Genomic DNA, 17,708 nt, shown 5'->3' on the forward strand with positions numbered 1-17,708 from the left:
AGAACGAGGGATGGTGAGAGGTGCAGCATGAGCGAAGAGAAAACAGAAGATGAAGCTTGAAAGATGAAGAAGAAAGGTGGGAGAGGAGGGAGATGAAGAGGAGGAGGAGAAGCAAGTGGAGGTGAGACTTCTGAAGCTTGTTAGAGACGCAGCGAGATGAGAGTGGTGCAGCGTGCTGTTTGGTGTTTTAGCACGTCACCGTCTTTTTGATTTGTTAGCATGTGTTTATGATGTTGTTTCTCTGTCTGCCTCTGTCAATCTCTATTATTAGACCCTCAGATCCTCCTCCTGCTGTTTTGACACTCCCGTTGCTCCTGTTTCACACTTCTATACACACACGCAGGGTTTGGGCTCATGCACGTTCTCACGCCCGTAGACAGACAAAATAGCATATAGAACGACAATGACAGACACAGTAACATACACATACACACTTGCAAATTCAGCACCCACACTGCTCGGGGCACACGTGTCGGCTAGGTCTGATGGGAGTGAAATTTTTCCTCTGGGTGCTTTGAGGTGTGACGTGCATTCAGTATCAGATGTTCCGTTTGGAGGGAGATGCAGGAGTGAAGGGTGAGATTTCCTCATTCAGAGCAACTAAGTAACTAACGAATTGACTTGAGCAGACACACGCACACACCTGGTCCTTTTATCAGGCTGCCGCACTGCCTCTGATCTCTTCATGCTGGCAGACACAGCAATGCAGACGCCTGATCTCAATCTCTGGTCTGTGAATCCATGAGACGAGCCTAAAGGCATGAGCCGGTAGTTCCCCTGAATGCTTCTATAGAAGCCAAACTTTTGAAGTCTTGCATTTAATTGAACTGACTTTGATTTGACATGCTCTGCATAATCATCAACATGAATTTCTCCAACAAACAAGTGAATGTTTAGACCCTGTAGGAGCACAAAAATGCCCAAGAAAAACAAGTTTCTTTTTGGAAACTGAAAAAAAAAAAAAAAACTTTTCATCTTCTCAACAATCAACACTCAGTGACATCACACTGCAGGCAAATGATTATCACAATATAGTGCTGGATTAAGAAGCTAATTTTACAGGGTCTGGAAATGCCAGCGAGAGAGTGCTCAATAGCATTCTGGCCCTGAGACAGAGTGAGAGCAGCGTCTGCGGCTGATATCTGCGGCTGCAAGATTAGCTTGGTAATTAACCACAAAGCAATTACCGGGTGACGGGATGAGAGGCACATCTCAAGGAAGGTGTTTCTTGATGTGTTTAATAGGTGTTGAGTAGTTTGATCAGTCAACAGAAGTTGTCGGTGATTCTGAGGCCCGCAGTCTAACAGAGGTTGATCCACAGCTGATACTTGCGACTACCGAGAATTCAATTAATTAGACTGTTGCTTTTCCTTCCATCCACTTTTCATTAACCTCCATTGACACCTCAGCAAAGCTTATGCACAGGTTTACGACTGCGTCAGGATTAACAAGGAAATGGGAAGTCGGCAATAAACAAAGTTGCCAAAGGATGTAGATTCCCTCTGGGAACATCACACTCTCACACTCGTGTGGAGATGCAAAGGATGGAATTGGAAAAAAAAGTAAAGAAAAGCTTCTCTCTGACTTCTCTCTGACTTTAAAATGTTCCAGTGTTGCCGTTTACAAAAAATCTGATGATCTTTTTTGAAAGACTGACAGACCAGTAGTGAAATCTCAGCAGATAAGTGGTATAAGAGGGTAGAGTTAGAAGGCTTTGGCTAAGTGCTATTGATGAGAATAAGGATGGCTCTCTGGGGGGTGGGGGGTTCCAACCACTGTTCTTCAGATCAGAAACAGACTCAATCAATAAATCGAACTCACAAGCAATTCATATGATGGCTGTCTGTTTGAGAGGTTATTTTAACAATATCGACAAAAAGATATACTTTCTCACTCATGATACCATATTGACCATGGTCCGTGGTCCTACCTGACTCGTCGTCAGACTTGTTCTCATTCTCTGAGTCGGTGAGGGTGAGGGCCGAGTTCTCGTGACTGGACACACCTGAGCTGCGGCGAGACTTCACCCTTCCTCGTCCGGCCCACAACTGGATGGCTCGCTCTGGAGACAGCGGCCCCTCGGGGTCTGAGTCGGCATCAGAGCCAGCGCTGAGGGAGTACCCCCTCTGGAGGAGGCCCAGGTCGGGACAGTAGGGAACGGCAGCAGGGTGCGGAGGGGAAGTTGGCTCACAAACTCCCAGCTCGGCCAGGGTGAAGTTACCCCCTGCGAGAGAGAGGGTGGAGTTACCAAGTTGGGGTCTAGTACAAAGAGAAGCAGTAAATGGAGACACTCAGTTAAACAAATGCTCGCACAAGCAAACGCACACGCATATCTAGCAAACAAACCCACAATCACACGCAGAGAAGCACGCTAATTATGAAACTATGGAGGCGGAGGCTGAAAATTGGGTTTTGTTGTGGCAGGCAGGAGGGGGAGAGATGACGCAGCATGAATCAGGCACAAACTACAAACTAGCTGCTGGAAGGAATAAGTACTGGCCTGCAGGCCTGTTAAGGCTGGCTTAGAAGGCCTGCCTCCCTCGCTTTACTGCTGCGCATTGGCATTCATGAGGTGTTGATGTGAGATCAAAGAGCTGTTCACTTGAGGCCTCTCAGACTGTAGTGGAGCTCCTTTGCTGCCTTCTGGGTTTGATCACCTCCCCACCTAGTTGTCATCACACGCTGGACCCCAGGCTCACTGAACATACTGCAGTCTGCTGCAGTACCGGCCCTGCTGCCTAACCCTCTCCCCCTCAAGACAAACCGACTCGTCACGTCCAAAATAAATATATAAAATTATCCAAATTAAAGCACATCAAAGGAGATCAATAAACAGTGCTGCAGCCCAATTAAATCCAAGCTGAGGAAAAAGCAATTAAGGAAAAAGGCATGCTCAACCAATTTATTCTCTATACTAATTAAAAGAGTATTGTGGATGCAATCGCTCACCATCAGCTGTTGGGGTAAAGGGATCGGGGGAAAAACAGTTGTGATTCACTTCATTAGCAGTTTGTGAGGGAAGGGAAAGGAAGAGGCGAATGAGGAGAGGTTTGCATTGTGGTGGCACACTGTATGAATCAGCGCGCTGGGAATCACACAGCTGTGTGACTGGGTTAACTGTGACTCATCAGGCGTACAGACGCAATCAGAGAGAGATAGGAATTAAACAGATGAAAATCGTCTGCTGGATCTTTACAGCTCCTCTTCACAGCCTCGCCAAAACTCGAGAGTTGCGCTGAAAATAATAAAGGGAGGAAGGGCCTGAAAAAAAACTTAGCCAGGGAAGTGGTGAAAGGCTCTTTACTTCTACTCAGACAAACAGATGGACTGGACTACAGAGCAGAGGAAAGCGAATAACTCCACAGGTGGTATCAGCTTCTAGGCTACAGCTTGCCAAGCATCCAACCAACTACAAAGGCACCCAATCATTGCAAGACATCAGGGAATATTACCACTCCTTGTCTTCTTGTCTTCTCTGTCTTTTCCACCCACTTATCATAAAGGATGACAAAAGAAACCGTATTTGTGACACTAGGGACTTACAATCTATTGGTAATTTACACTATAGTGCTACTGTATATGCACAGGGATCTAACTCTAGTCGCTGAACCCATACCTGAGATGAAGTATCGTAGGAGGACGGGAGAGAACTCCAGGAGGCCTGGGAGAGTAGAGCACATGGGTTCTTAAACATCAGTCAGCAAATCATCCTGAACTGAACTGCTCGCTAGAAAGTGTCTATTCCACAATCACAGTTAGGATTAGTCTTTATGCAAATCATCCCATCCAACTACAATGACAATAATTGGGCCACAAACACATCTTCTAGTCTAAACAAACGCTACGTGGAAGCAGTTTCACAACATGAAAGTCACTGTGTGTGTATCTGTGTGTGCATGTATGCGTGTGTGCTTGCCACACAAATCTAATGTCACATCCCAGAGGCCACCATTCTGTACAATTAACATCCCATAACCAGTGATTACACATGCAAAATCCAATCACTCCTCATCACCATCAGCGGTGGACACAGCCCAATGCCGTAGCAATCTACATGTCCTCAAAGAAAGATGGATTGGTGCGACGGGTTGAAGCAGACATGAAAATCCATCACATTTATCCCACAAATAGAAAACCAATCGCATGTTTGTTACATGGTATTATGACAGATGTGGGGGAAAATGTGGTGCTGCATTCTAATCAGATCAATGCATTTCTCTTGTCACTGTCACTGTTGCACTTACAATGCACATTACAGTGTTCTTTGAGCCTTGAGCAGCTTCGGCAGCTGCCTTGGGTTGCGAGACATCTGCGTCTGCTCATTGTTTATATGCCGGCATGTACACTTGTCTGTCTGCTGATCTGTGCATTTAACATGAATGTGTTGAATATCAGAATTAGACTGCTATAGGGCAAAAGCAGCATGACCTACAATGCTATCCTGAATGGTTTTCACTAAAAGAGGGGAAAAGAGTGAAGAGCAGTGTGGAGGGAAGGGAGAGAAACACATTGATTTGAAAAGAAACCCATGCGATTATGTGTCTGTATGTGAGAAAGCAAAAGATAAAAAGAGAATCCAGGGTTATTAAGTTCAGTGCGTGGAAATAGAATATAAGATGTAGAAGAAGGGCCTAACTCAATATATGCTGAATCAAATTCAAATGAAAATACATTAAGATTAATAGGAATAAATAGAAACACAAAAACAGGCACACCATGACCTAGCATTAACTGAAAAAGAGGTTAACAATGTGTATGTATGTGTGCGCTGACATCTGCATTAGGCTTTTCATTAATAAAGCAAAGGGCAAAACGGAAGGAAGGGAGAGACACAAAGACTGTAAAACAGTGTGAAATGTGTGCAAGTATGTGTGAAAAACAAAGAGAGAATAGGGGGTTACTGAGTCACTAGGTGACACAGTCTATATGATAGAATGCAAGCCTGTTTTCAGGGTGCATTAAAAAGGAATATGAGACGGTACAAGATAGGACTCAATCAGTATCAATCAAACTGAAATTGAAATCAAATGGAAATTGAACTATATTAAGTGAAACAGGAATAACAAGAAAAAGCAGGACTCACAACTTGTTTCTTTGCTTAGGAGGGACTTAACTTTCCTGCACCTGAGACACATCACCATTTGGGGTATTCATGCACTGCACATTGTGCCTCCCAAAAAAATAAATGACACAGGGGGAAAAGAAGCATCTTGTTGGATCTCAAATACAATAGTGTGAGTGGGAATGGCATTTGCAGTGATCCATTAAACCGCGTGTACTACCCTTGATAAAACTCCTTATGGATGTGTGTGGGAGCGAATGTGTGCAATGTGCGGTGTGTGTGTGTGTGTATGAGTGTTTGTGAGTAGACAGCTTAGTGGGATAGAGGGGCCTATCATTAAAAAATCATTTGTGCTTGTTAGCAGTTTGACAGGCAAAGTATAGGCAGCAGGACTCTGCATTATGCTGGTTGACTTTCCCTCACCCCACCGTGTAATTCTGGAAAGGATGTAAAACAGTGGGCTTCAGTGCCTGCAATTATGTTGCTTTTCCCAGATCCAATAGTTTGCAGTGCAGGCCACCCTCGGACAAGCCATTTTGAGCTTTGGAGGGAGCGCCAGTTCAGAACAAGTTCTGATTTGCCCTAAAGTGCTGAACTAGTGAACTGATTTGCTCCTGGGTGGAGGATGCGTCAAAATCAGGAAGCAAATGCAACTGTGCACGGTAGGTTCCCCAACAATCCCCTGGAATAGCTGAAAGTACTGTTAATAACAGTAAAAGCCTTATTTTCTTTGTCACAGCTAAGAAAATGCTAGAATTTGTGGCTAATAACAGCCAAAATGTGTCATTGCCTAATATTTTCCATTTTCATTTGCATCCAATTCAAAATTCATCTGCACAGCACTTTAGTATCCTGAAAAAAGGATGTTCTCCTTTGTGTTTTCTTTTCTGTGAATTTTGAAGCAATAAAATATATATATCTTCTTTAATAACAGAGAGCTTAAGTGAAGAAATGTTTCAATAGAAACAGCAGGAAGAATGAGAGGCAAGGAAATGACAAAGTAGAGACAATACAGTAGTTAGGACCCAACTATCAGGGGTCACATATTTCTGCTCTCCTGGATCAAATCCCACCTGAAGCTGCTCTCCTGTGTCTCCCATATTCTGTCACGCTGTCCCTCCTGCTAGTCGCTCACAACAAGACAAAATGCATTTTAAAAAATCATTGAGCTGCTCAGTGTGCTATTAAAAAGTAAAGGACAGCTACAGAGAGCTGGATTGTGAAACCAAAGATGGGGAATATCACAGTTCTTTTAATTAGTTACACACATTTATCTGTGTTGACTTCACTATTTCTAAAAACATTCTACGGTCTGTTATTTCTGAAAAACAGGCCATTGCTATGGATGCAATTAGACATATAGAAATATGATGTAGACTCTGGAGTCTAATCATAGCAGAAACAAATAAAAATCAGAATTAGTTTGGAGTAATGGAAAGCTTTTTTTTTGCCACAGATATGATACTTCTGGTAATGCTACTCGTTATTAGTGTTATTAATATTATTATGCATCTCTCTCAATTGTCTATTTACACTATTAGATTTTTATGTATTTCATTCAAATTTGTTGTCTTACCTTACGTTGCTGTGCTGCTGTAACATATGAATTTAATTTAATGCATTACTAGTAAAATTTCGGTAGTTTCGATCCTGTTACAATGTCAGTAACACATTACAACACACTTTAACCTGAAAATAAGTCTTTTTTTAAATAATTCACTGACACTGCAACACGTTTCGGCAACAGAAAAAAAATCTGGATCAATCTGGATCATGGATCATGCGAAAATAGAATTCTATATGTGTTTTCTTTGATGATTTACTTTCATGATTAGAGAGGCTGCTGTCAATGCATCCTGACCGGTCCTGCCGGAGTGTCGGGAGATTCAAATACTCAATGAAGTTATGCTGCTGTACTTTGTGCGTAAAAGCACACAGTGTCTTTCTTAATGGGGAGACGATTCATCCTATTTCACCCATCCACAACAGACCCGCTATTAATCACAAATGTTCATTTTTATGACAAATACCCACCTAATCCGCCGATATAACTGCGATCTGCGCTTCACTAGAACCCACCTATCTTACTGTCTGAATAATGCGCTCATTAAATAGCAGTGAAAGTAACTCAAAAGTAATGCAAAAGTAGTCTAAAGCATTACAATTCAGAGACAGAAATATTGTAATATAACTAATTACTCTCAAATGACAGTAACTAGTAATCTATAATGTATTACATTTTGGAAGTAACTTGGCCAACACTGTTGGAGAATATAGTACAGATAGTCTTTCTATCTGTCGTCTCATCTCCCACCACACACACATACATCCTCTCATTCGCACGGCTATGGTTCATCCTCTATCAGACACTTATCTATCTCTGCCCATGTTTATGTAGATCAGCTCCTCCAAAGAGTTCCCCTCTTTGTATAGATAGTAATGAACTTAGCAAAAGAAAATGAGTATGTAAACATATGCAAAATGGGCTGTAGATACAGACAAGAGACAATTGCTGGAGTTTGAGGGAGAGGATTCATGAATTCATGAATTTTAAAAGATGTGGCCATTGAATTTGTTTAGTTCACACAGGCGGCCGCTGTGCTATATAGTGGGAAGAGGGGAAAAATGTACTTCCTCTAAAGTTGATAGGAGGAAAAAGTGAGGCGTGCTGATGACAATAAAGGGGATCATAAGATGAGGTAGTGAAGGATGATGAAATTCTTGGTCATGGTGAACAGTTTCTGCAGACAGAGACAGACAGAGGGCAGACAGAAAGAGGAGTGCTATGTTTGCCTGAATTAAAGGCCAACATAGTGGATTTAATGAAAGCACCTAAGCAGAGAGATGGAGAGGGAGAAAGAGTTCTCCGGCTTTGACTTCTGCACACATTACACAAAGGTCAAGGTTCAAGGTCACTGTTGTTTATGTGAGTGAGGATGGAGTTTGTGGGATTGTTATGATTGTCGCCCATATTATTACTCTCACACACGCACTTGGCACACAAACACATGGCGCAGCAGTAGAGAATAATAATAAACATCTTCACAAATAAGTGTTTCCATGGTGATGAGGTGAAGTAGTGGATAAAAGTGAATGTTGCATACGTACACACATCAGAGGTGAGGATGCTAATGAACAAAACCTCTCCAGATGTTGTTAAAGAGATTACACACAAAATGCTTATTTCTCATCTATAAGAAAAACTCTTCAATTACACATGGAAAATGCCCTATCTTTATTTTCATATTGGATCATTCTGAGCTCATGATTTACATCAAATACTACTAGTTTGTGTTAAGTGCAGGAACGTGTTCTTTATAGCAAGACAGAAATGAAGCGTGTGGAGATCAGGGTGGTGGATATGTAGCACATCTGACTTTGTTGTGGGAGATGGGAGATAGGAATTTGTGTCATCTCACAGGACTGCAATTAATTTTCTCTTTTCTTCTTCGTATTCCCCAACAACAGCACTCCCCTCAGCTCTGTGGAGCTATTTAATGTCTTTCAGCTCACTGTTTTGATTTTACCACCCACAACTTTACTGTTTTAGTTTACTCTCACCACCCTCATCAACCTTATTTGTAGACGCAGCAGGCTGCTGTTTTCAACGATAAACCTCTAATAAACCCACTGTATGCTACCCACTCAGCACCAAACAGCACACAGTCAAAGTTATTGACTAGCTGGTGAAAATACTGGAACATTTAGCAGCTAAAGAGCCAGAACTTTCCCTCAGGAGCTGGTGACGACCAAAACGGAGCTGAAGATGACCTGACGGCTTAAAACAACAACAAAAAAATAAATAAATACAGATTTAACTTTGTTTTGTAGTTGCTTAAGCTTAACCATACTAATTATACATAACTTGCTATAACCATTTTTCAAGTTGATTAATCTAACAGTTATTTTTTCGATTAATCGTTTTAACTAATTTTGTGTATTCTAAAGAAAAAAAAGTTGCCTATTACTCGATTAACATAACAATTTATCCAAAATTAAACAAAATGTCTATCAGTACTATTTTATTCAATCATCCTGATGAAGCACATTAGAATAATGACAATAGCAGCACATCCTAAAATGAATCAATTTTCCACATCACTGATGTGTTGTGATGATAACAATAACAGACATTAATTGAGCTACTTTACTTAAAACTTGTTTCTGACATGGATTTATTTCAATATTGAGTAATGCAGTATAATAAAATGTATTTCTGCATCAGTGTGGGACAAAGAAAACAACTAAACCATTCACAGACTGTACAGACAGTCACAGATTGTCTGTAATCTTAGATTCAGCTGTTCTCTTTCATGTGTGACCGTTAAATAAACAGAAAATATAAATGGACGGACATTAGATGACAAAGGGTGTAACGTTACAATACCATGACAGCAGTGGGGCAGAAATAGTAGAAAATACATTTTAACAGACCAAGTGTCCTCGTGCTGATAATGTGCCATGCTTGTGTGGAGACAGAAAGTAAACAGGATTTGCGGGGTTGCCATCAGTGCTCCGGGATACTTTCGCTTCACGTGTTCATGCTGCTTCACATATTCGTGGACAGCAGTTGTGCTGCAGTGCAATTCACAGAGCTCACAAAGTAGCGATGCTTCGACGCACGTAATGCAAGTCGATGTATTTACATAATCGATTACGTCGACTACATCGCCCAGCCTTATCTTAGTTATTAACTAAACAACACCAACAATAACAACAACCTTAATAAAAATATGAAGATATGAAGAGAAGATATCTGACCCCCTCATCTGCTCTCTATTCAATCTCAAAGCCCTTATCTGGAGTTTTGTACTGTAGTCTTTGCTCTTAGGCTAAATATCTTATCTCGGTCATCACCCTCATGACCATCAGATAAAATGTGTCATCCCTCAAGAAGGAGATTATTCTTTGACTCTTATTTGCGGGGATTAAAAACAAAGCAGTTTGAGGCAGATGATAGTGTCAAGATCTTGACATCTGGAAACTAAACGTTTTCATTTTCCTCTAATAAGTAAACAAAACATTAGCACACATGCTATTACTTCAAAGATTGGCACATTTATTCATCTTGATTGTCAGGAAGAAAGGTAATGTTTCATGTTGCTTTGGGAAACAATGAAACAGAAATTATTCTTTTATCAAAGTTGAATGTAGATGTAAATATATTTATTGTTTCATTAAATGCCTCAATGTCTACCTTTTCAAATTTTGTTGCCTCCCAAAGTGCTCCTTGCTGCTCATAGTGAGTGAGTGGCAGCAGCTGAGATGTGTTACAACATTACCTTCCCTGTGTGACTGACATGTCGTGACAGGATGACAGGACATACTGACAGTCAACCTCGTAGGGTTTGGTGTTAATTATCAAAAGTTCATTTCACACACACACGTTTTCAAACACACATACATATCCCATAGCATGTGGCATGTCATTGACGCCACCATTAGCAGCGCAGTAACAACTTAACAGATATGCCCAAATAGGAGTGTCATGGTCAAACACTTCCCACACCTCCCAGATGACATCCGTTCTTTTGGCTCCTGCCTGAGCCACAGGGGCCCTTGCACCTCCTAATGAGGAGACCAAAATAGGTGTGACAAATGTCATCTGTCCCTGGGCTAGTTCCACTCCTGCCCAGAGGACAGCAGTCTGGGTTGGACAGGACATGACAGGACATGACACAACACCATGCACTCTGGAGGAGTTCTTGTCACTGAGAGGTGTAGTGCTAAGCAGTGAAACATCTCTCATCCATGAATAAGAGGCCAAAGTTGCCTAGACATGAAAGGCATGCCTCACTGTTGCTTATAACACTGGAATACTTAAGTTACATCTACTAAGAAATCAGTTTTAAAAAGAAAGAATTCTCAGGAATGTTGAAAACTTGATGTGACATGCATTACCCCAGACACACTTTAAAAAAGGGATGTTTTTAATAAGTCTGGAGAATTGAACAGGGAATGGTAAAGACCTCAACCTATGAATAAATACAGAGACGGTAGTATAGCCAATTGACTAAAATAAGTATGCTAGTATGCACTGCTAAGCTAAACATATATGGATCTTTTGCAGTATTTGTTTAGGAATACTGATTTAATACATATATGAACAAGGATTTACTGGGGCTGAAAACCAGCCCGGAACTTTGAGATGGAGAGGCCTTTTATGCGAGCAGAAAGAAACATTTTTCAGAATCAGAATCACAATCAGCTTTATTTGCCAGGTATGTGTACACATCTGAGGAATTTGATTCAGGATTGTACAATGCTTACGATGTGCTTACTTACAATACAATAATACAATAAATTCACACACAGGGTACAGTGTAGTGAACACATACCTGTATCTACACACTATAAACAAAAACAATATAGACAGATTGAGACAATAGTGCAATGAGCAGAGTGCAAATGATGCAGGTGAAAAATTATTATCGTTATTTTGTTATGTATATGAGGTAGGTGGATTTGATACAGTATATACAATATGACAATATGAACATCTCTGAAATAGAGAATGATGAAGTAGTAAGTGATAACCAGTAAACAGGTGGCTGATTAGAGACAGAGTTACTGGGTTATTGCACAGGAATTGTTCCTGACTGTGAGTCAGAAGTCAGCTGTTCATCAGAGTGATGGCTTGCGGGAAGAAACTGTTCCTGAGTCTGTTGGTTTTGGCGTACAGTGCTCTGTAGCGCCTACCAGAGGGGAGAAGCTGGAACAGGTTGTGTCCAGGGTGAGATGGATCTGCAGTTATGTTTCCTGCCCGTTTCCTGACTCTGGAAATGTATAAGTCCTGAATGGAGGGCAGGTTGGCACCGATGATCTTTTCTGCCATCCCGACTGTCCGTTGTAGTCTGCTGCTGTCCTTTTTGGTGGCAGATCCAAACCAGAAAGTGATGGACGTGCAGAGGACAGATGGTTGATGGCTGTGTAGAAGTGGATCAGCAGCTCCTTAGGCAGGTTGAGCTTCCTTAGCTGGCGCAGGTATAGTCGATCCCAGAAACCTGAAGGATTCCACAGCAGACACAGGGCTGTTGAGTTTGACAGATGGATCTCCTGAGGTACTGAGGATGATGATGTCGAACGACGAGTTGAGGTCCACGAACAGGATCCTTGCATATGTCCCTGTCCCTGTTTGCAGTTATTTTAATACTAATAGTGTTTTTGTGGTGTGAAGAGAACCGGATTATGCTGAACACATTCAAGAACCTTTACGATGACACCTGCCTCCTCAGTTTAAGCAAGCCACCACTGCACTGAGAAGGCCCGGTCCGGTATGCCTGAGATGGAACACTTAAGTCACAGTATACTGCTAACTACCAACATGTCATATGTACAGTCAGTCAGAGTGCGTAAAATAGTTAAAAATACTCACACATACATACACACTCACATACTGAATGTTTTTAAAAATATAATGAAAAACCAGAGGTGGGGGATTCGAGTCACATGACTTGACTAGAGTCGCAAATTTGAAGACTTGAGACTTGACTTAGACTTGATTTTCAAGTCATCTGTCTCAATGACTTGATTTTTCAAATAAATACTTGCATTCGCTCATTCCAACATTTGCAGATAATCCTGCAACCATGTGTGCTTTGCATAATGTTAATAGTCCCGATCTCAGTAACAGCGGCGTAGAAAAAGACCATCACGTGTAGTACAATACAGACATTCAAGGATTATGTTGTCAATGATGGTAGGAAGAAATAAACAGCGGTGTGCAAGGTCTGCAGCTCAAAAATCAGTGACACGACACTAGGGTGACCAGCCGTCCCGAAAAACCCGATACAGTCCTGAATTATGACCATGTCCCGACCCCTATCCAGTTTGTCCCGAAAATTAGACCTAACATGCGTTTTGATTATAGCCCAATTAAACATTAAATACTCATCGTTGTATAGTTATCTTGATCCAGCAGGGGCTGCAGGTTATCTGTACACTGTGTCAACAGCGTTGTTATAGCCTCAAAGTAACACTTGTGGACGTTACAGTCGCGACGACAGGGAAAGTGCACGGCAGAGAGATGTGACACGCGCGTTGCGCAAACAGATGTGACACTACACTGATGACATGAATAAAATAAATATAAAAATTAAGTAAAAGACACGCCCCCCCCCCCCCCCCCCCGGTCCCGAATTTAACCCTTTCTCATCTGGTCACCCTACATGACACCCACAACATCCAACTTCATCCGTCAATATAGACGCTATAAAGAAAGGTACGTTACGTTACGTAACTGTGGCTTTTTGGCTAATTTATAGGCTGGACGAACGCATAAGCTAGCGTTAAATTTAAGCTACACCGAGTTATTGGGCTGCAATTTGGTGCTGTTGTAACATTAACTTTATATGAAAACCTCTAAACATTCCTGGTGGTAATTTCAAGATATCAATACAGCGGGTACAATCAGCACCTCTGCCAGACCAAGCAGTACAATCAAAATTGAGGTGACTCACCTTAGAAGCCTCATAGTAACTTAATCCATCGATTGATTATATTCCACCTAAAATGGTCTTGTTGTCAAAGGTCCAGACGGTCCAATCCAGTAAAAAGATTTAGTCCAAAACACATTATTTCATCAAGAAATCCCCAGAGACTGCTGCTGCATCATTTCATATTTACCGGCAAAGGTGGTTAATATGTCATTATAACTGTAATAACTCCGATTTGGATGTAAACCACAGACTGTATATAAAAAATTTAAACATAGATGTAAACAAATGCAATATCTTGTATTCAAATTAGCTGCTAAACTCTGACCTTTCGACTGATAGCTATTTTGACCCAATAGTAGCTCACATGTCCCTTTCACAGCCTACAACAGCCAACGAGAGCTTGCGCTGTAAGAAAGGGCCAGCCCCTATTATTTCATGGTTAGGCCGAGCCAATTGTAACCAATTGTGCCGATGACTGGCACTTCGTGTAGCCAATAAAATTCTGAAAATAACGATATCCAGCTTTAAGTAGCAAGTTCATGATCTACAAGCAAAAAAACACATCTGTGTCAAGCTACAGCGTGATGCAGTAGCAGCCCCTTGCTGTTTTTGAAAAAAAATATATGCTAAGACATATTCTTCTATATTCTTATTTTTTCATGGTATTGATATAAAATTTAACATTGGACTATGTAAGGCTTTATGCTGCCCTACAGTGTTTTCCAGCTAGTAATCCCAGCTGTAGTTGTCTTCATGGAAAAGAAAAATATATTACTTTTAGTGTGTTTAAACTTGTATTAATCAATTCCAGTAGCACTTACAGTGATTCTGACTTTTGACACTTCAGAGTTTTATTTTTAAGAGAAGCCCCAAAACCATGCATTTACTCCAAATGGTTCAAGAACTGCATTCAATTAACTTTGGATATACCTTGAATAAGAGCTTTCCGTTACTGACACATGTTTCTATTACTCTATTTTTCTGTCCCATTTTAGTAGACTAAATAATAGAAACACCTATAGTTCAATATAGTTATAACAGAAACCCTCACTACATTTTCCAAAATGATGATACAGTTGAATTGCCACCTCTGTTAAAACTGTTTAAACAAACTGAATTCCTAAGAATTTCATATGACTTGACTTGTGACTTGCTTGACCCAAGCAATGACTCGAATTGACTTTCATCACAGTAACTTGGGACTCGCTTGAGACTTGAAGGTTAAAACTTGAGACTTGCTTGTGACTTAGACATGTGTGACTTACTCCCACCTCTGTCAAAAGCTACACATGCATGAGAAGAATATCAGTAATAAATATGACTAACTTATTCTATTCATGCATAATATGATTTTGGATGGAAAGCAAACTCATTGGGGCCATTGAGCCAATCAGATTTCAGCAAAAATGAGAATCACTCCATGTTGGGAGTGGCCGCTCGTACCCTCACCCATTAAAACCCACTTTATAACTGGGAGATTTCTGACTTTGGCAACTCCTAGTGATTTTATCCAAAAAGACACTGACAGACGGCAATGCATGCTGCTACACTCCTCCACCCATAGATCTGACCGGGGAACACTGAAACATCATTCTGGGATGATGGGAAGATAAAAGATATTTCTGAGATTGTGAAAATTCCTTTGAAGACGCAACCTGCTGCTGGTTTAAAAAAGCCTTAAGATTTGCATAGGAAATAATACGTGACCAAATCATGGAATAATGTATGGTCTGTTATTTCTGTACATCAGTACACCATCACCTATTACGACTTACATATATAGAATATTCCACCTTCTCATGTCTACCATTTCTGAACCACTTTTCCCTGAATCTATAGCATCATCTGTTATGTGTCTTCATCTGCATGGTGATTGAAGTTTATCTGGAAATGCAGAAACATCATTGAGAAAGCAAGTCATTTGGATTGACATCAGTTTTGTCATGAAAGCAACAGAACTGGCATCAAAACAGACGTACCAAGTAAATAAGAAACGTGGCATATATCCGCACACGCAAACACATACACACAGATTTAAATTGTGTGGCTGGGGAACATGTTTAATCACAGCCTGGGAAGCAAGTGACTCGGTGGAGAATGGAAAAAAAACACTTGATAACACTGACATTTACAATCTGCCTCATTTATCAAAAGCTGCCAAAGCAGAGTCAAATAGGGTCATTACATAGTAAGCATAGATTAACTCAATTCTCACAAAGCCGACACAACATTGTCTAATAAATGATTTTTAGTTTAAGAAAATTACAGATGTCAGCATGTATTTCACCAGACTCTGTCAATGACTTGTCTTATTTGTTACCCAATATTTGTGTGTGTGAAGAGCCAGCATCGGTGCTAAATAGCTGGCACATTCAGCATGCATTTCCCTGGCCTCATCCTATTATTTGTCTCATTTTTTACCCAGTGTTTGCATGTGTGTCTGTGTGTGCATGCACCTGTGCCAACATCAGTGCTAATAGCTAGCACTTTTACTTATATCACTGACAGGATTTGACAGTCTAGGCTGAGGTGTAACTTGGTTTTGTGTGGATAATGTTATAGAGTGAATCTCAAGGGCACATCAGGTTCTCATACTTAGTACCAGTCATTCTATTTAGTCCCAAAACAACAAATCACTCTCACTCATTCACAAACGCACACCGTTTTTACAGGCACATCCAAGATGCAGGGAAAAGAGCTAATGTGAGTCTGTAAACAGGGTGCTTTTGACATATACAGTAGCCTGAGTGTGTGCATACGAACACCAAATGCTGGACCAGATGTTATCTTGAGTTAAGTTCCCCCTTTGCTCGTGTTGGGGCCACACATACAAACTCACACGAGCAATTTCCAGTCTATAAAAGAGTGAATATGGGTATGGGCTGAGTGGGTTGTGGTTTGGAGTAGTGGAGTAGAGTCAGCCCCAGGATATTCTTCAGCGACTCGTCTGCTTTGCTGCTGCAACTATGGGATGCTTTTGAGTGTCAGCAGCTGGCAGAGGCGCAGAATGCCAGGGAGAAGACAAAGATAAAGCGGGATCGGAGGAAGAGGAGAGGGATTGCATTTAATTGCACCACCATTTATTTTTAATAGCATGCAGCTGCTTTGTTCTCTCTTTGATCATAAGCAGGCCAGGTTGACTGTAACGCAACGGAATGCATGGACACATACAGGCACATGGGCATGCATAGATATTGGTTGAATATATGATTTTTGCTATCCTTTGCTCACATTTTTTGAATGTCCAAATCCCTATGCACCGCTGTCCTTGTCACTGTCTGTGGAGGGCTGCAGACAGACATATGCTACTTCTGTGACACATGGTGTCATCAGGCGCTGCAAGAGATAGGCTTCACCAGGAGGCGTAACACGTGGTAGGCACACACTAGCCCCCCAATTCAACCCACCAATGTGCAGAAACCCTGACTAAGCAGAAGACAATGCTAGTGATGTGACAAGGACAAGAACCCTCACCGGCTTCCCTCCGGCGAACACAGCAGTTGTGCTCATTGGAAGCCATCCAAATGCACCACTACCAGGAATCAAACCCTGGTTCTCTGCTGTGATGGGAGAGAACTTTACTCCTGTACCACCTGTGTACCAACGCAAGTCTGTCGCAAAGGAATGAAGTCTGCAAAGGTAGCTTGTATCCAATCTGCTGTTCATGCAGATACTTGGAAGAACGGAGAGGACCAGATGAAGCAGAGGATGCCTCTCTAGGCTAAAGCCTCCTCCCACATTTTCCTTGCCATACAGTCTTGAATACAGGCAGTTGAGGTAATCATGCCAGGATGCGAGTGGCAGAGTTTGGCAGAGTTTTTGGACAAAACAATCCTTGGCTACTGTAATCATTTCTCACATCAAAGTTGATGGGGAAAAGGGAATGCAGAATGAGTAAGCATGGCCATTATATAGTATCTGTATTGCTGGCCCTTATAGCTGTGAATGGGCACATTCTGATTATATTTGCACATATGCATATTTCAGTGCATCTATGAAGATGAGAAGTCAAACCGATAAAACTCAGATAGCAGGCAAAGCCTTGTGTGAATCAAACAAAGACACACGCGCGCACACACACATACACACACACACACACACACAGCATGCTCATTCTCAAAGAAAGGGCCTCAACAAAAAAATTGTGATTTGATCACTAAAGCAACAATATAGAAAGAGCAAGGTTGAGAGGAGGGGAGGTCAGACAG

General features: G+C 41.4%; 1 protein-coding gene across 1 annotated transcript in view; it reads right to left on the reverse strand.

The window, feature by feature from the left end:
• Positions 1-1,718: 1,718 nt before the first annotated feature.
• Positions 1,719-17,708, reverse strand: part of LOC119889342 (teneurin-2) — a 72,435-nt gene continuing 56,445 nt past the window's right edge. Inside the window, exons 3-4 of the mRNA XM_038700271.1 lie at positions 1,931-2,224; positions 1,719-1,780 (exon numbers count right to left, since the gene is read on the reverse strand). Coding sequence (XP_038556199.1) covers positions 1,719-1,780; positions 1,931-2,224 — 356 coding nt within the window. The remainder of the gene's footprint in view (positions 1,781-1,930; positions 2,225-17,708) is intronic.

This window comes from Micropterus salmoides, unplaced genomic scaffold (genome assembly GCF_014851395.1).
Source record: "Micropterus salmoides isolate LMB-PRFRI ecotype aquatic unplaced genomic scaffold, ASM1485139v1 Ms_hic_scaffold_5, whole genome shotgun sequence".
Taxonomy (NCBI): Eukaryota; Metazoa; Chordata; class Actinopteri; order Centrarchiformes; family Centrarchidae; genus Micropterus; species Micropterus salmoides.